General features: G+C 44.8%; 1 protein-coding gene across 1 annotated transcript in view; it reads right to left on the bottom strand.

Annotated features, from left to right (window-relative positions):
• Positions 1-20260, bottom strand: part of osbpl10a (oxysterol binding protein-like 10a) — a 98922-nt gene that overhangs the window by 9753 nt on the left and 68909 nt on the right. The window contains exons 8-9 of the mRNA XM_006788040.3: positions 2224-2373; positions 1352-1850 (exon numbers count right to left, since the gene is read on the bottom strand). Coding sequence (XP_006788103.2) covers positions 1352-1850; positions 2224-2373 — 649 coding nt within the window. The remainder of the gene's footprint in view (positions 1-1351; positions 1851-2223; positions 2374-20260) is intronic.

Here is a 20260-nt window from a genome sequence, read left to right as displayed (position 1 = left end):
TTCTGTCACTTAAATAAAGGTTCAAGTGATATTATATTTCAGTGATTTTTTCTTCTTAGAAAATAACCCAACTTTTCAAGAAATAGGATTTATATTTGTTTAATCCAAAGCTCACACTACAGCCAGCAAAACCCTTACGTAGCACTTATATAAAAGTGTTAATGATGGCCACGATATTAAAAAACAAACAAGCAATTTCATGTTAATTATATACATATTAATATATCTTCAATAACGGTCACTCTCCTGAGTACTGAAGTCCATTATCAGTCAAGTAATGACATAACATCCTGAACACGTTTTCAACTGATCATGTAAAGGTTCTAAAGATGCTTTTGCATGTCATAGATTAAAGCAAAGAACTTCAGTTAATCCAGATGTGGCACATCAGTGTATAAAAAGGTTTATTATTCTTTTTTTCTATCCTGCACGACCTCTAAGAGGCTCCATACATACAATCTAGCATCTCGTGTAGCTTTCAGGCTGCACCAGCTGCCGTTTCTTATTCTGCTGCTGACTCACTGCCAATCAGTATCAGTGCCTCTTTATAAAACTACAGTATCAGCTGCTGTCAGGAAAGACGCCACTGCAAAAAATAAATCCGCCAATCAATGGATCCTGGGGTGACGGTCATCGTGTTCTCTGACGGCAGCATCAGCCTCCGCGCGTGGCAACGAACTGCTGCATCACAACCTGGTGGCAGGTGGTCAGTTTATGTATCCGGATTTAGTTGATTGGGCCCAAGGACTTCCTGTATCTCGGCTCAGGGTGACTCATCCCTGACAGCTTACTGTACACGATGTAACAGTACCAGCAGAGAGGTCTGGGCTATTGATTGCCACAGGAGAGATCTTATAGTCCTCACACAGACAGAACACAGTGGCAGGCAGTTTTGGTGAGACACACTGTTTAGAGACTTTCTACATAGCCTGTAGATGCTAGAAGGTGAGCTACACTAAATGAGGGATTGTTCTTTATTAAAGGGGAACTATTTTTCTCACTTGTGGCTGCATAGCATATTCTTGACCCTGCCAGACTAGATTTACATGATTCACAGTTCACAATTATGTTTATTTATCTTATGCAGGTGCATAACACTGTTCATCTGCTAACAAGCCGTTTTTTCTCCTCTCCCTTTAAGACAGCTTTCCTCTGATTGGCTGCCCCGTGCAAACAGAAGCTATCAAGAACAGGTGCATGTGGCTGTGCTTACAGCTAGAGCTGTATGCATAAATAAAAATAAAGTAAAGATCGAAACAAAATGCATGAATGCAGGAGACTTTGATTGTTTTCTTTGATAACTTTTTTTTGACCCACAGTATTTTAGAAGGTTTGTGGTAGACTGGCTCACCTTCTCCCACCATGGACACTCCTATAGACATGCCCATGAACTTGCTCTTGGTCCACACGTGGGCGTTGACACACATCCTCCGTTCCCGGCACTCACAATAAAACCCGGACACAGGGGGATGATGGGACACCTGCTCGGCCACAAAACGCACTCTGTAGCAGCTTCCTGGTGAGTCCTCGTCCTGCTGTGTGTTGTTGGGGCCTCTGCTTGGCTCCCGAGCCGACCCCGGGTTCGATCTGACCAAAGGCTTGACTTTGTCCCGAGGAACTTCCCAGGAACAGTGGAAGGTCTCCCCCAACACGGGGTTGTAGGGTTTCTTTGCCACGGCACCTTTCCGCCCCTCGTGGAAGGCAGTCAGGTAATACTCCACAAAGCGGACTATTCGGTCCTCAGCTGTGGCCCCCGCTGTTATTGACAGGAACATGTCGGGGTGCGCCATGAAGTTAGCGTACATTTCCAGCAGTGATCGCTTTTCCAGAATGAAAGTAGGCAGCACCACCTAGGAAAGCAACGCAAAGGAAAGATAGACACTTTGTGACACATTTTATTTCAGTCAGTGCTGCTAAAATCAACTTTTTGGTAACTTGACTTTCTTCTGCCTTTACATTTGCATCCATGAAAGGCCCAAGGCGAAGAGAGCAGCTGTGGTAGAAAGATGCCAAATTACAGAACCTAGCTGACGTCAATGACAACAAATATGATGCTAATTAACTCAGACGGCGCATTAAAAAAGAAAGAATAGATGTAAAGATGAGTTACAGTTGCAGGAGGAACTTAGGAGGGTTTAGTACATGACTTTGAGGCCTGGCTGAACTAATTCTCATAAGTAAGGATGCCATCTCTCTTATAGAGTCAGTGTTTCTGTGTCATACCCGTGTGAGATCCATTCCCAGTTTGAGCTGCGAGAGCAGGTGGAGAATGATGCTCCGCTGGTCATCCAGGACGCCCAGGTCCTCCTCTTCGTTGTCCTCCGTATCCGTCACCTCCTCACTGGGGCTGACATCTTCCAGCCCTGGGTGCTGCTGTGAAAACAAGAGGGAAAAGAAAATTGGCCCACGTGGACTGCTTGGACAAAATCTAACATATTAATTATATTTTTTTTTCATCTTTTATGTCAGAATCACACATATTTTCACATCTTGAGAACTCAAAAAAAAAAAATGCAACACACTAAGAAGTCAATCAAAAGCTAACACCAAAAGATGCACATTCGGGACTTTAGTCATGCTTAGTATTCCACAGTCACAGACACAATGGTGCTCGCTCTGGCACCTGTCCTCTGAAAAGGCCAAGAGGAGGAAGATAAAGCCATTTTCTTCCCCCACCATTCAACTGTCAATACCAATGATAAGGTCACGCATCTCATTTAGAGGCCAGGACAGGACCTGTTAGAGAAGCAACCTATCGGGACACAGCCAATTACCAATTATCACCAGTCATTCGGTTCATTTTCACTGTGGCCCATTCACGTCCTTTCAGCCTTTCAAGTCACTTTGAGTGTTTTAAATGGCAACAGGAGCTCTGAATTTCTCTGAGTGCACCGACTGGCCTCTTGTTTGGACTCAAGAGCCTCGAGCTTTGACCTTCACTATGTCTGCAATGGTGAGAAATTGTGTCCTTCGTTTGTGTCCCACCATTCAACTACAAACACATCCAGTCGAGGTTAAAGAGGAGCTCATGCCTTTGATATCTCCTGCAGCAACTTGGGGCAGAAAGGAAGATGGGAAAGAAAAAAGAAAGAGGTTGATGTATAATGCAGAAAGTGCTCTCGAGGCTGCAGGCAACAACAACTCTCTGCACGCCTCTCTGCTCTTTATCCTCCATTTCCATCTGTGACTCTATGCAATAACATTTACAGATACATACAGTACATGTCTTCTTTCCTACTTTAGATTATTTTAGTGAAGACGCTGCAGGAAAAAAGCCAAAAGCAGGAATACTGAGGGAAGTCTGATCTGAAACTCCAGGCAGTGTAATTGCACACAGGGCTCCTGCAGAGAGCTGGGAGAAGCAGAAGAATACCAGAGTGTTCCAGGACCCGAGTGCCTGCTTGTCACCTGAATATTTTATTCCATGGGTGCACGCCAAAATATCCACATGCACACACAGACTACACGCTTTCTGCACCAAAACATTTTTGCACAAAAGACACCAGCGCACACAGGAGGGAGCATGCATGAGCACACACGTACAGGAGTCCCTGGGGCTGCCTGGTTCTCGCAGCAGAGTGATATATATAGAAATGAAAAAGAGGGGAGGGGAAGATGGTAGGAGGAGGTCTGTTATGATTTCAGTGGTTCTAACTAATTAAAGAGGTTCCTGACAGCAACAGGAAATTACTGCTGAGGAGGTCAGAGCATCTCTCCAGAAAACCCTCGAGAGGATAGATCGGTGGACTCGGTGGCTGGCATTAACTCAGACTTTTTAATGCAGTCCAACTCGTCCAAAAGTGGATCATAATGTGTCTCAAATAGGAAATAACTGCAAAGTGTGTTCAGATTTATGGCTCCATCGAAGCGAGAGAGGGAGAGGACAAGAGCCTGTACACTATTAAAAGGTTTCAGCACCGTTCCTCCCACTACCGTCACACATTGTAGCAGAAAATCCATCATTTTAATAAGTTCTTCTACAGTCGTGTTTAAATTCGCGTATATGCCCCTCTTGCTCTCATGTAGTGCTTCCTGTCGCATTTTTTACCCTTTTAACCGCCCACTGTTCCTACCACACTCCCTAACAATTACACATGTTGTGAACATATAACATGCACACAGACAAAGCTCAAATTTTCAAAGTCAAGCAGTTTCGCCCAAACTCATCTCATACAGTGTTGTATGAGATTCCTTTAAAGTGGTGAAGTAAGTATTCAGATCACCAAATTACACTTTATGTGCTTATAAAGAACGACAGAATCAGCTGTATCTGCAAAAAGGTAGGTTATCTAATAATTAATCATCCAGATTTGATTTATATTTAGCAAAAATAACTTTAGTATATAATTTAACTAGTGGCTAGATATGACAAATAAATGGAGTGGAGTATAGTTCACTATTTTCCTCCAAAAATGCAATGCTTGTATTCCACCATGTTCTTCATAAATGCAATATAAAGAAGATGCGAGAGATTTTTCAGATGAACCACCAAAAAATGCCAGCTCATAGCAGACCAATAAGGCATTAATACATATCTATTAACAATTAGTTACAGAATTAAGCATGTCGGATGTATTAATGAGAGTCTAAGAGTGTATTTTGCACTTCAAAAACAATCTCAGCAACTTTAACAGATGCAGAAAATGTTTACCACACGAATAAACCCCGAAGGCTGATTTGTTCTATAATTTATGAAGTCAACAAAGGCGCTCAGTGTTGGAGGAAAACTCACTGCTTCCCACATCAGACCAGCAATGTTTACTGCCAAAATGCACAAACTTGTGCACACTGTGTGCCCCCCTTCCCTCCCCAGGCTGCATATACACTTACTCACCCCATAACCAAAACAGAGAAAAAAAGACAATCAGCACACGATGCAAGGGTGCATGCACACACAAATATCAGCTCAGAAACACTTACACTGCATTGTTGTGCAGCTACAGGCTTGACCTGCATAAGACTGGATCTCATCTCCAAAAAGAAGAAAAGAAACGGATAGAGTGGCCTCAGGTAAACGATCCAGTGGAAGGAGGGAAATTAAATCTTCTTGCTCCAAAAGCAGGACGGCCACAGCACGGCACTTCAGCCGGATCAAAATCCAATTTAAGAGATGTTCTCTTGGTGGAAACTCGATCTAAACTTGGATCTTTTGAGGTGATTAAAGCTCGAAGTGTCTTCTTCCACATGTGGGTTTCCTGACTGAGTGAGCAGCTGTCTTGAAGGAGTCTTGGCTCTTTGTTGTGCTTTTTTGGTTTTTGGAGAGGCGTTCAGTGTGCCTGAGCAAAGTTGCTATGCATGACTTACAGAGAGTCTCTCTCTCGCCTCTGCTAACCCCCCCCCCCCCCCCCCTTTTATAAAAAGAGGGAGGAGGGAAGAAAACAGCTGAGGGAAAGTCCCAGTGATGCTTCCCTCTACACCCTCCCATCATCCATCTCCGATTTCCCTTCATCTTTCCATTTTTACCTCATCCTCCTCCACCCTTACCTCATCACTTTTTCCTCTGCTCCCCTCCCTCCCGTCCTCTTCTGACAAGGCTTCCCTACCTCCTACGCCTCCTCCTCTCCTAGTATATGTGGGACGGGTGTATGTATTATCTCCTATTATTACCACTAGTCTGCCAGTTCTGCACCCCTACAGCAGTCGACTCTTCAGGAACACATGCGAGGAAGGTGTGTGTGTGTGTGTGTGTGGGGGGGGGGGGGGGGGGGGGGGTGTTATCATCTACCTTGTTCTACCTTTCAGCTCGTTTCCAGTACATTTTCTCTCAGTAACACAGACTCTTTTTTTTTTAACTCCAGTCCTCTGTTTGATTCATTCTTCCCCACTCTTCCTCCGCCCTCACACTGTCATCTCCGTCACTGTGTCTTTCATTTACTCCCCCCCAAGCTCTTCATTCATGCCATCCGCTATTCTGTTTCATCATCATCTTTCTCCTTAACCGTCTTCCTCGCCCTCATTCACATGGTTCCCCCCCCGCCTCCTTCTCCTTCCTGTATTTTTCTATCCAGTGTAGGCGTCTGCAGAAGGCTCAGTTAGTGCAAGTCTGCACTTCAAAGACTCCTTTTCTTCCTCAGTTACAACTTTGAGGGCTTGTCCTCCTTCACCAGCTGTCCTCTTCATCCCATATCATCATCATCACTTCCATTTTCACTCATTTCTTTGTCGAAACAACATCTGAGAAAAGGAATCTACTCGAGGTGTATGAGTCTCAACTTCTAAACCACTTGCTATTTTGCAGCAGCTCTGTCCTCTTTCCAGCTCGGCCTCTGAAGTGTGTGTACCAAAGTGAAGTGGATTTCTCCTGCTTCTACTCCTGTGGGAGCAGTACACAGAAAATAAATAAATAAGAAAAATAAAAAGGAAATGATTCGTCTCCATCCAGCTCAAACACAGATTTTCATTGGCTGGATGTGTTTCCACCTATGCCGAGTGTAAAACTGACCCTAAACCTTGTTCAGGACACGAAACACCAGCTAAACAACAGAGAGCTGGTTTTTGGGGAAATACAGCTTTTTCTCTTTTTAATAAATGAGATTAAAGTCAGTTCAAAATTCGCCACTGCAGTGTGCACGCACATCTTTTTACTGAGATTATGAAACTGACACTCTTAACAATGGGGAGCCGGCACCTACAGTACAAAGACGTCTGATGAAATATGAGCCACAGCTTCCCCTCTGTGCTGTTGTTGCTGCTGTGTTTTAAAATGGAAACTAATTATTTATCACTTCAGATTCACGAAAACAATCCAAGAGTTCAAAAACCCAAACACGGAGTAATTTACAATTATTTGTTGTAAAAAGAAAGAAAACAGAAAGAAAACTATCGAGCAGTCCACCCTGTTAGACCAGCTTTTGCCAACAAATACTGCAGTTTTTAAAATAATGTCATGTATAGTAATACATCGGGTCCATAATGTACAATTTGCAGTAACTGTTTGAGACTCGCAGACATTTTTTAAATACAGTTTTGGATTTAATAATCAAAAGCAAAGCAAATACTTTGTTGGGCTGAGATCAGGTGACTGACTTGGCCCTTAAAGAATATTCAGTTTGAATCCTGGGTTGCTTTTACAGTTACAACTTTGGACCATTATCCAGCACTATGAAGTGCTGACTATATAATCCTGTCCCCTTTACACTATCACAGTGCCATCATCAATAAACACTAGTGACCCACCTGCACCCATGCATTCACATAATATTACCTCCTGCAGGTCTGACAGATAATGTGGCATGCTTTGGATCATGAGCGGTTTCTCTTTCTGTTTCATTCCACTTCATCTTAATCTTACTTTCAACTGTCCAAATATTTTTCCCAGAGCTGTGCAGCGTCTTTTTGGATGATTTCTGGCTAATCTGGCCTTCCTGTTCCTGAGTGCAATCAGCAGTTTGTACGTTGTTGTAAACACACTGTATTTCCATTCATGAATCCGTCTCTTGATTGTCGGCTTAGACAGCCATACGCCTGCCTCCTCAAGACTGCTCTTAACTTTACGACATCTAACCAAGTAGTTTTTCTCGAACACGGAAATAATTCTGTCGTCATGCAGTTTAGTTCTTTCAATCCTAAAGTTTCTGTTTTCTTGCTGATGGGTTTAGTTTGATTTTTCAGCCTAATGATGGCCTGTCTCACTTCACTGACATGTCTTTGTGCCTCATATTTATATTTATATATTTATTTACGCATATATATATATATATATATATATATATATCCATCCATCCATCCATCCATCCATCCATCCATCTTCATCCGCTTTATCCGGGGCCGGGTCGCGGGGGCAGCAGCCTAAGCAAAGAGGCCCAGACCTCCCTCTCCCCAGCCACCTCCTCCAGCTCATCCGGGGGAACACCAAGGCGTTCCCAGGCCAGCCGAGAGATATAATCTCTCCAGCGTGTCCTGGGTCTGCCCCAGGGCCTCCTCCCGGTGGGACATGCCTGGAACACCTCACCCAGGAGGCGCCCAGGGGGCATCCTTACCAGATGCCCAAACCACCTCAGCTGGCTCCTTTCGATGTGGAGAAGCAGCGGCTCTACTCTGAGCCCCTCCCGGATGGCCGAACTTCTCACCCTATCTCTAAGGGAGATGCCAGCCACCCTTCGGAGGAAGCTCATTTCCGCCGCTTGTATCCGCGATCTCGTCCTTTCGGTCACTACCCACAGCTCGTGGCCATAGGTGAGGGTAGGGACGTAGATCGACCGGTAAATTGAGAGCTTCGCTTTTACACTCAGCTCCCTCTTCACCACGACGGACCGGTGCAGCGTCTGCATTACTGCAGCTGCAGCCCCAATCCGTCTGTCGATCTCCGGCTCCCTTCTCCCATCACTCGCGAACAAGACCCCGAGATACTTGAACTCCTCCACTTGGGGCAGGACCTCATCCCCGACCCGGAGTGGGCACTCCACCCTTTTCCGGCTGAGAACCATGGCCTCAGATTTGGAGGTGCTGATCCTCATTCCCGCTGCTTCACACTCGGCTGCGAACCGCTCCAGTGCGAGCTGGAGGCCCTCACCCGATGAAGCCAACAGAACCACATCATCCGCAAAAATCAGAGATGAGATCCTGAGGCCACCAAAGCGAAAGCCCTCCGCCACTTGGCTGCGCCTAGAAATCCTGTCCATAAAAATTATGAACAGAACCGGTGACAAAGGGCAGCCCTGGCGGAGCCCATCACCCACCGGGAACGAGTCCGACTTATTGCCGGCAATGCGAACCAAGCTCTTGCAACGGTTGTATAAGGATCGAATGGCCTGTAGCAATGGGCCAGACACCCCATACTCCCGCAACACCTCCCACAGGACACCCCGAGGGACACGGTCGAATGCCTTCTCCAAGTCCACAAAACACATGTAGACTGGTTGGGCAAACTCCCATGCACCCTCAAGTATCCTCGAGAGGATGAAGAGCTGGTCCAGTGTTCCGCGACCAGGACGAAAACCGCATTGTTCCTCCTGCATCAGAGGTTCGACTAGCGGACGAACTCTCCTTTCCAGCACCCTGGCATAGACTTTCCCGGGGAGGCTGAGGAGTGTGATCCCCCTGTAGTTGGAACACACCCTCCGGTCCCCCTTCTTAAAGATGGGGACCACCACCCCGGTCTGCCAATCCACGGGTACTGCCCCTGATCTCCACGCAACATTGCAGAGGCGTGTCAGCCAGGACAGCCCTACAACGTCCAGAGCCTTCAGGAACTCGGGGCGGACCTCATCAACACCAGGGGCTCTGCCACCAAGGAGTTGTTTAACTGCCTCAGTGACCTCGCCCCCAGAAATTGGCGGGTCATTCCCCTCATCCCCAGACTCTGCTTCCTCCTTGGAAGACGCGTCAGTGGGATTAAGGAGGTCCTCGAAGTATTCCTTCCACCGCCTGACAATTTTCTCAGTCGACGTCAGCAGCGCTCCGCCAGCACTATACACAGTGCAGGTAGAGCACCGCTTTCCCCTCCTGAGACGCCTGACGGTTTGCCAGAACCTCTTCGAGGCAGTCCGAAAGTCTTTTTCCATGGCCTCTCCGAACTCCTCCCACACCCGAGTTTTTGCTTCAGCCACTGCCCGAGCCGCATTCCGCTTGGCCTGTCGATACCTGTCGGCTGCCTCCGGAGTCCCACAGGCTAACCAAGCCCGATAGGACTCCTTCTTCAGCCTGGTGGCTCCCTTCACCTCTGGTGTCCACCATTTGGTTCGGGGATTACCACCACGGCAGGCACCAACCACCTTGCGGCCGCAGCTCAATGCAGCAGCTTCGGCAATGGAGGCGCTGAACATGGTCCATTCGGACTCAATGTCCCCCGCCTCCCTCGGAATGCTGTTGAAGCTCTGCCGGAGGTGTGCGTTGAAGATCTCGCGGACTGGGGCCTCTGCTAGTCGTTCCCAGCACACCCTCACTACGCGTTTAGGTGCACCAGGTCTGTCCAGCGTCCTCCCCCGCCACCTGATCCAACTCACCACCAGGTGGTGATCAGTTGACAGCTCAGCCCCTCTCTTTACCCGAGTGTCCAGAACATATGGTCGCAGGTCTGGTGATACGATTACAAAATCGATCATCGACCTACGGCCTAGAGCGTCCTGGTGCCACGTGCACTTATGGACACTCTTATGTTCGAACAAGGTGTTCGTTATGGCCAAACTGTGATTAGCACAGAAGTCCAATAACAAAGCACCGCTCGGGTTCAGATCAGGGAGGCCGTTCCTCCCAATCACGCCCCTCCAGGTCTCGCTGTCGTTACCCACGTGAGCATTGAAGTCTCCCAGCAGGACAACAGAGTCTCCAGGTGGAGCACCTTCCAGCACCCCCCCCAGGGACTCTAAGAAGGCTGGGTACTCCGAACTGCCACTCGGCGCATAAGCGCAGATGACAGTCAGGACCCGTTCCCCGACCCTAAGGCGCAGGGAACAAACCCTCTCGTCCACCGGGAAAAACCCCAACGTACCGGCAGCAAGCCGAGGGGATATTAGAATACCCACCCCAGCCCGCCGCCTCTCACCAGGGGCAACTCCAGACTGAGACAGAGTCCAGCCCCTCTCCAGGAGACTGGTTCCAGAGCCCAAGCCGTGCGTAGAGGTGAGCCCGACTATATCTAGCCGGTACCTCTCAACCTCACGCACTAACTCAGGCTCCTTCCCCACCAGAGAGGTGACATTCCATGTCCCTATTGCCAGTCTTGGCAGCCGGGGGTCAGTCCGCCAGGGCCTCCGCTCCTGGCCGCCACCCGGCACACAATGCACCCGACCCCTATGGCGCCTTCGGGCTGTGCCCGGCCGGGCCCCATGGACTAAGGCCCGGCCACCAGACGCTCGCCCTCGGGCAGCCTCCCCGGGCCTGGCTCCAGGGCGGGGCCCCGGTAACCCTATCCCGGGCAGGGTAAACTGTTCCCTCTGTGTTTTTTTCATAGGGGTCTTCTGAATATATAGTCTTCTATATATATATATATATATATATATATATATATATATATATATATATATAGTGGGAGAAGGTGACTCCCACTCCCCAGTCACCTTCTCCTGCTTAAACACCGAGGCGTTCCCAGGTCAGCCGAGAGATGTAATCATCCAGCATGTCTTTGGTCTACTTTTCAACTTCAGAATATTATGCCTGCTTCATTTGCCACGAGCCTCTGAAAATGTGTGTATAAAAGTATCTGTAATTCCCAAACATCTTTGCACTTTTATCACATCAATCGTCTTGATCGTTTGATATAAAATCCACTCTGGACCTAACTCTAGCAGTGCAACGAACACTTTGAAGCATAATTTCACACAGTTTTCTGAAATTACAAACAGCTTCACACAAAAACACAATGTGTTGAATGTGAATGTTCCAGGTAAAAATACAGGACGGTGGCGCCTCTCTGCTCACAGCCAGAGGTGTGTGTCTGAGATGATTGTGTAAGAATATCCGCTGGTTTTGACATCATTGAGATCCAGCAGCAGAAAAAAAAAACGTCTGAAGCCGGAGCTTGTTTGTAGATACTCTGGAGATATCTTCATGTTTACCATCCTTAATATGAGCATCACCATCAAGTTTGTGTGATGATGTCGCATTATGTTAATAAAGCATGTGTCTTACCTCCAGGGAGACAATTTAAGTTCAATACAGAGTCCAGCTCGGGATCACATTAACCTCCTGTAGTGCTGAGTTCCCGTGCTATCCGAGTCCAGCCTGTTAGCCTCTGACCTCTCTTAGATCAGTGTGGCATTTCCACCGGTAAGACTCTAGCTGGCTGGGTACATGTCCTCTCTAAACTAACAGGCAGCCACATGAAAATCACTTTATAATCACTTTGTCAATCGCTTGACATTTACTCAACCAATGATCTTCTCACCTGTGTGCTTTACACTTTAGCTAAGTAGTGTAATCACTACCTGAGGAGCTCTGGAAGTGAATAAATGGAAGGATCTACCACTTACCAAAGTAACCACTGTATGTGTGTGTGTTTTGAGCTCCTGTTAAATGTCAGGCATGTTGTGAATGTCAACTACCAGCGAATTACTAAAAAGCTTTTAAGTTGCAGTTGCTTCTGCCAATTTACACGAGCAGTGCTTATACTGCTCACCAACAAAGCATATTACCATGCATCAATGGGGTAATTAGCAGCTTTAAATCCACTTAAAGCTGTTTAGATGTCTTTAATGTTTTAAAGACTAAATTAGTTTTCTGCTCGCAAGATCACAACAGAGTTTTAAATCTCCCTGAAGCTCCGGAAAAGGAATAAAGTCCATGAAAAGAGTTCAAGCTGAGACGCCGCAGATGCTTACGGTACAATGGGGGGTGGGGGAGTTGGGGTGGTGGGGGGGGGTGGTGGGCGTTGACCCAGATGCAACATCAGAACTGCAATAAATAATTCACAGCCTCAGACTCCTTGAATGGGTATGAATGAAAAAGCTGTTCAGCTTTGTCAAGAAAGAAAACCTCACAAAACCTTTTTTCCCTCCTAAAAAATAAAATAATAATCTTTTTCTAAATCAGGCACTGCAGTGGAGATGCGGATGTTGTACCCTGTTGTACCAGCTTCATTAGAGCAGCATCTAACATGGGCTGTGAGGACGTAAAAGGCACACACACACACACAATTAATCTGTGATGTAGATTTTGTGCATTGTTATCCCCATTTAAACTAAAATAGAGTGTAAGACTGAGGGGATCCCCACACTGTGACTGATAAATCACAACCATCACGCCCAATTTAAAACCAGAACGTCATCGATGCAGTTCATCTGTGATCCAAGTAAAACAATTATGAGTTTCACTGTCCCTGCTTGGCTGGATTGCACAGACTTTGAAGAATTAAAGTCCCTTAAGAAAGCAAAGAGGCTGCAAAAATCTGACCAATACTCAGATTCACTCTTTCAGCTGGATGAGATAAAAACAAACAAACCAACAGCTGATGCTGTGGTGGATGCATTCATCTTTTATATGCAGCCAATAATCAACACATTAAAGACGTCCCTAACTTCAAAACCTTTTGAGGTTGCAGAGTGAGCTTTATGAGATCTCAGAAATTGCTTTCGTTCATCTCACAGATCTCTTTAAACTATCCATTGCTGATGACGATAAAAAGGCTCTGAGCGACTGACAAATATGTTCACTCCATTAAATGCTTCTTTATCGACTTCAAAAGGAGTCATAAACGTGCCTGCATCGCCACACAGCTGAAGTTCATTTTGCATCCTGCATAATTATTCAGTGAAGCATTGAGTAATCCGCTTTAGCATTCAAGTTTCTAAATCATGGGTGATGCAGAGTTACGTTTACATGACAGGAAGGCAAAAAAACAAACGCAAACAACTGCACCAGAATCTTTGTTTAGCAGCAAAAATAGAGTGACAAATGTCATTAAAGGTCCTTGTCTGGATTTTATGAAAGCAGACTTATGCTTAAATGATTTAGAATGAACAATTTTAATTACCGATTTGTGTTTTTAAGCAAAAATCACATTTTTTTTCTTTTAAAGTATCTTGAACAAAACAAGCATTTCTGATCTTCTATTGGTCAAATTGATTATCAATTACCTGAGAAAATCACTTATTACAAACTTCCTTTCTGTGTGCAGGAGCAGAGAAAACTTATTTTAATAACCATTTAAAAAGTGAGCGCCTTGAGGTCTATTTTAGGAGATAAAGGAGAAGGTGGTTTCTAACAGAGGGATGTCACCCTCAGTGTAAAGTTGGAAGTTTATTAGAAAAACAGATTACAGAGCAGAGAGTGACTCATGCCTTGTTGAACAGACTGAATGCGAGCTGAGAACACAGTTATCATCATTTGTTTTTGTCACACGCAGACTGACAGGACCTTTTGTCAATTAATAAGACTGAGGAAGCATCAGTGCTGCAGGATGTTAACATGTTACTGATGTCGAGGGTTTAGTTCGTTTAGAAATCAAATAAATCCAGTTTGTTCTACTTTTAAAAGAAGAAGCAAAAAATACACATCTTTACGTTTCCTATATACTGAATTAGCTGCACAGTGACTTATGGGAGGACTTTGCTGCCCTCTGCTGGAGTAAAGAAGGAACAATAACTCTGCAGTGCACCGAGGATTTTGTCCAGAGTGCACTTAAGAGAAAAAAAACATATGGACTATTTTCTGATGCAACAGTATTTGTGCTTTCTCTCCACATGACTGTGTTTCTTTCCAAATCCTGGATCTGAAGATAGAGGCTGTCGCTGATATTAGAACTGATACTGACACATTTTCCCACATTTTTATACACATTTTTACACATTACACATTTTTACTATTTTATTCCTGTTTTCTGCCTTTTTCTTTATAATTCAGAGTTGTCTATCATTGAATTCTTGCTCTGCAGCAGCAGCTCATAACCACAGCAATACTGTAGGCAGCTCTAATATGTGGTAAGGGATTGCACTGGAGCTCTTGTAGATGCATAAACCAACGGGTTTTCTGCAAGCACCAGCAATTTCCTCTCTATTTTCCCACAGTCACGCATCGGTCTTGAGTTTTTTGCTACTGACTGCATAGGAATTAATATCAACCGCCACAGCAGTGCTACATAATTCATACAGAAAGCCTTTATTATTCTGAGGTAATGTATTTTCTTCCTTCTCTCAAGACTGCTCATGAGATTACGGGGTATATGTTAAACGAGCAAGCGGCCAAGATGATCGGAAACTGACCTTGAGCTTTACGCCATCGCAAATGTTCGTTTTGAGGGTTTTGTCCAAACCAATTATTTAAAGCTGGTTTTATTCAAATTCTTTCTGCATTGCATTTCACAACCACAAGATGGCAAACTCTGCACCTCAACAAATCCACCATTACTATGCCAAGCACAGAACATCAGACAAATTATCATCCCAGAGCAATCTTTATCCTTGATTATCTAAACATCATCTTAATGATAAGGCTGTCGAGTCCTGAAGAATCTCTCACTCGCTCTGCCTCACCTTCTGTTCTCATTAATACTGAGAAAAGGCTTTAAATCAACTCGATGAGACATGGACGCCCGTTAGAAAATTCCTCTTAAAGGAGGACTAAACATCAGTGTCGGGCTGGACTAATGTGCCTGCACTGTACGTCCGCCGCCTCTCTGCCCTGCGCCTTCAAACGGCAGCCAGAGCATCTTTAAAGGCTCTAATGAAATCTGGATCAAGCTGCAGGGCAGTGCTGAGAAACAGGCTGCAGGAGAGCGTGAAATATTACAGAGCAGAGACACAGAGTGGTAAAAGTCAAAAGCATGTTTCCAAATTTAGAGCTCTGCTTTTCCTTTAAAAATCACATCTAGCCTTTGTGATAACTACTGACATCACACATGACAGGGCACTTTTACAGCATGGTTAGCCAAACACGACACTACAAGTACACACCCATGTTCTGTATACTTTAAGTTAGCATTTAAGTTAGCAGTTTTAGTGCTGAACAGTATATCACATGTAAGCTCTATTAGTCAGAAGTGGGCATATCTTGTGACGGTGTGCAGTCTATCCTTACAATCCCTGAGAAAACTTGACAAGTGAAAGACAAAAGAAGAAGTGACCTAAAAAAACCCTATGTACAGCAGGTGAACGGTGTCTGAAATCACATTATTAAAAAAAAGAGAAAGAATCCAGCAAAGACCTGACACAGGACCTGAGAGATCCATCTGGCATTCAGTTAATCCATCTACTGTTCACTGAACCCTCAGCGGAAATTGTCTCAGTGGAAGGATGGCTGTCAAGAAGCCATTCTTAAGGAAAGGAAACAAGGAAAAAAGCCTGTTGTATGCTATTAAGTATTAATGAATCCACATTTGAAATTTTTGGTTCAAGGTGTTTCAATATGTATAGAAGACTGGTAACACAAACATCTACAAAACATGGTTGAGGCTCTATCAATGTTTGGGGTCTGCATTTCAGCCAGTATTCAAGATCTTGTCACTACTGATGGAATTATTAAAGCGACTTTGAAAACAACTTCACTTTTCAGCATGAGAATGATCCAAACCACACTGCCAATGCACCAAAGCGTACCTGGATAGAAAACGCAACACTATCAGTCACGGATTGGCCTGATTATCCCAGACCTCAACATTATTGAAGCAATGGGGGATCATCTCGACAGAGAACAGAACAAAAGGCAGCCGACATCCAAAGAAGATGTTTGAATGTCCTTCAAGAAGTCTGGAGAACTATTTCTGAAGACCATTTTAAATTATGAGACAGATGTTAGAATTGTACAAACTCTGTGGTCTAACATGCTGTATTTCCATACATGTTTGCACATGTTTCAATAAATCACTACACCTAGAAAATATAAAGAAATCACTGGTAGCTCAAGACTTTTGCACATTTGTATGCATCTGGAATGAGTGCCAATAATTCATCGTATCATTAACGAGGCTACAAGCAGGACACCGTGTGCCTTATCCAGCTCCATGAAAATACAGTCACTGTCATTTTTATGATATCCCTAATAGCTTACCATTATCCATCAGTGAAGCATGGTACGCCTTACTTAAGTTGGCAGAAACATACCGGCAGATGCAGGGAAGTCAATGGAGATAGCCGACTGAATCATAACTGCCATAATGCTGTCTTAAAAGGGGCCAAATCACTATTACGACCTGCCCTCGCTTCTCTGCTTATAATTGTTCGACGTGAAGTGTTATGAACAGCTGGACTGTAAATGGATTGACACTGCAACACTATAATACCCATTTCACACTCATATGTCAATAAGAAAATGATCATTAACATGACAGATTATAATTCTGTGGCTGCAGATCAGACCGCTCCAGGCACAGTTAGTCCCTTGTGGTGTAAAAGCAGGAAGCTGATTCAACGTTTACACAGAGGCTAAAATTTTCCCCAAAGCCTTCCATTATTTGTTTTGTGGTTTCGCTGAAATGAATGTCAGGCCATTACAAGATCTGACAAGTATTTAACAAGCAACACATACTTCTGACAGGTAATGATAAAAGTCTAGCATTTGATGAAAAGGATATTTGTGAGCATGAGAAGAATTGAAAGCTACTGAGACGACACTTCATCCATTAATCTTCATCTTCTTATGTGTAGGTGAGGGTTACATTATTCCACTAAGTTTGAATAAAAAGATGACAGCGCCAAAGATTAATGTGACTTGTGACAACGGTGTTAAAGAAAAGGGATTTATGATTACAAGAAGCTCATGTAAACACGTCGGTCAGTTTATTAGGTACACCTGGCATGGTTGGCCAGGTTGGCATATAGACAGTGTAAAGACTAGCGAAAGTTGCTTATTTTTCTTGACAGTAAGTGCAAAATGTGTCCATATGTATGCTCCTATCTTACTCCCTGGACATCAAATTGTACGCGTCTCACCTTGCTGCACAAGGAGATTACTTCTAATTGGATCACCGCCTCCCCAGACAACTTAATTCATACTGATTGGATCTCGTTTCTCCAAAACATTTTTATCTTGTTTTTATTCGTCGACAAATGTGTCAATCCATTTCATCATAGCTTCTGTCCAAGTGCATTAGTTCTTATTTAGTTATCATCTTGTTTTTGTCAAAAAAAACTATCACAAAAATTAATAGTCAACAATATTAACACTATTTACAACCAAGGTAAGCATCTCTCAGTGCACACCCCTAAAACAGTTGAGCTACAGCAATAGAAGACGACACCAGGTGTTACTCCTGTCAGCTAATAACCGAGACTACAATTTGCACGGACCTCCCCAAAATTAAAAAATAGAAGCCTGGAAAAAGTTGCCTACTCTGATGAGTCTCAATTTTTGCTGCACCATTCAGAATTTGGTGTAAACAACATGAAAACATGGATCCATCCTGCCCTAAATAAACAGTTCAGGCTGCCAGTGGTTATATTAGTACTAATTGAGCATTGTTTAATCTTCACAGCTTGCCTAAGTGTTCTTGCTGACCATGCCCATCCCTTTATGACCACCGTGGATGGGAAACTGCTGGTGGCCTTGTATCACTCCACCACAGAAAGCATCCTGGTTTGCTGTGTAACAGTGTGGTATGCAGTGAATAAATAGGCTGTCCAGAGGGTAATAAACACAGCACAAAAGATCATCGAACGTGTTTTAGTTGTGTGTTAATTTTACAATCTTTGAGCTGGAACCCACTCGTGAGCCTTAAAAATCACTAAGGACACTTCCCACTCAGGAGTCTAAAGATCTTGGAAAGAAAAGTGTCTGGACTTTAAGTTTCCTTGAAGACATTTCACCTCCTCTCATCCGAGAAGCTTCTTCAGTTCTAAAAGCAATTGGTGGAGAGTCTGAGATTTTAAGCCCCATGGGATTGCACCCCAAGAGGGTCATGAACCCCCACTGATCCTCTACCTGATCACATGAGCCAAGGTGTGAAAATGGGTATGGATCACAACCAGCCAAGATTCCGGGTGAACCCATTATGAAACCTAGCCTCGCCCTATCATGTGGGTCAAAAGACCCACGATGTGAGTGGGCGTTAAGGTGTCTGGGAAAGGATCCCAAAACTGGATTTTAGATGGCAGACAGTTGGTGTTGTAAGCCACCGCCACTGTTCAAAGATGGTCGTTCACAGTGGACTTCCCTCCCAAACCTTTTGTCTTCTCTATTCAAAATGTGAACAATGGCATCAAAGGGGTCAAATGACATTGACATTGGCTTTGTCACTCGAAGGAGTGACAATCAAGGTATGCAGAAGAGTGACAAAAGTCACTCTTTTGTGGATGTTCTTCTTGGATGAGAGGTGAAATGTCTTCAAGGCCAAACAGATTAAAAACGGTTCGCTGTCATAAATCGAGAATGATTACTGTAATGCGGCATGGCACTTGTTTTCGATTTCTTCATATTTGTAATTATTCATTATCCTCAGCTGAAAGGGCTAATTTAACTGTGTGAATGACAGTGTTGTTTTATTGCGTAAAAGACTTGTTATTTTATTTTGAGGAACCTGCAGAAGCAGTACCTCAGTGATGTTGTATTTTATAATGCAATGGAAATTAAAACCATCTGGATTCTGATCTTCTTACAGTTGCTCCCAGCAGCATAACACATCATGTCACAAATCTCAAATCATCTCAAACTGTCTTCTTGAACATGTCACCAGATGTAAGACCAATAAAGCACCTCTGTGGTGTGGTAGAACAGGAGATTTGCATTACTGATGTAAGCCCACCAATCTGCAGCAACTGTGTGATGCTATCATATCAATATTGATCAGCACTTTGTCAAATCTGTGCCACGAATAATTAAAGCATCTCTGAAGGAAAAACTGAGTCCGAACTGGTGCTTGCAAAGTGCACCTAATAAAATAAAGGCTGGTTTAAGAAGCATTTTTAGCAGATTTCTACTTCCATAATTGTAAACCTACAACTACACATCCATCCATTCATTTTCTTCTGCTTATCCGGGGCCGGGTCGCAGGGGCAGCAGTCCAAGCAGAGAAGCCCAGACCTCCCTCTCCCCAGCCACCTCCTCCAGCTTATCTGGGGGAACACCAAGGCGTTCCCAGGCCAGCCGAGAGATATAATCTCTCCAGCGTGTACTGGGTCTGCCTCAGGACCTCCTCCCGGTGGGACATGCCCGGAAAACCTACTCTGCTCTACTCTGAGCCCCTCCCGAATGGCGGAACTTCTCACCCTATCTCTAAGGGAGAGACCAGCCACCCTTCGGAGGAAGCCCATTTCTGCCGCTTGTATTCGTGATCTCGTTCTTTCGGTCACTACCCACAGCTCGTGACCATAGGTGAGGCTAGGGGGCGAAGATCAACCGATAAATTGAGAGCTCTCTCTTCACCACAACAGACGGTACCAATCCGTCTGTCGATCTCTGGCTCCCTTCTCCCATCACTCGTGAACAAGACCCCGAGATACTTAAACTCCTTCACTTGGGGCAGGAACACGTCCCTGGCCAGGAATGGGCACTCCACCCTTTTCCAGCTAAGGACCATGGCCTCCGATTTTGAGGTGCTGATTCTCATTCCCACCCCTTCACACTCGGCTGTGAACCATTCCAAGGCAAGCTAGAAGCCATCACCCGATGAAGCCAACAGAACCACATCATCTGCAAAAAGCAGAGATGAGATCCTGAGACCACCCAAGTGAAAGCTTTCCGCCACTTGGGTACGCCTAGAAATTCTGTCCATAAAAATTATGAACAGAATCGGTGACAAAGGGCAGCCCATACTCCCAGAGCACCCCCCACAGGACCCTCTGAGGGACACGGTCGAATGCCTTCTCCAAGTCCACAAAACACATGTAGACTGGTTGGGCAAACTCCAATGCGCCCTCAAGTGTCCCCGAGTGGATAAAGAGCTGATCCAGTGTTC

The sequence above is a fragment of the Neolamprologus brichardi genome, chromosome 22 (assembly GCF_056152115.1).
Source record: "Neolamprologus brichardi isolate AB-2024 chromosome 22, ASM5615211v1, whole genome shotgun sequence".
Lineage (NCBI taxonomy): Eukaryota > Metazoa > Chordata > Actinopteri > Cichliformes > Cichlidae > Neolamprologus > Neolamprologus brichardi.
Note: the sequence above shows the minus strand (reverse complement) of the source record. Positions and strands in the feature narration are given on the sequence as shown.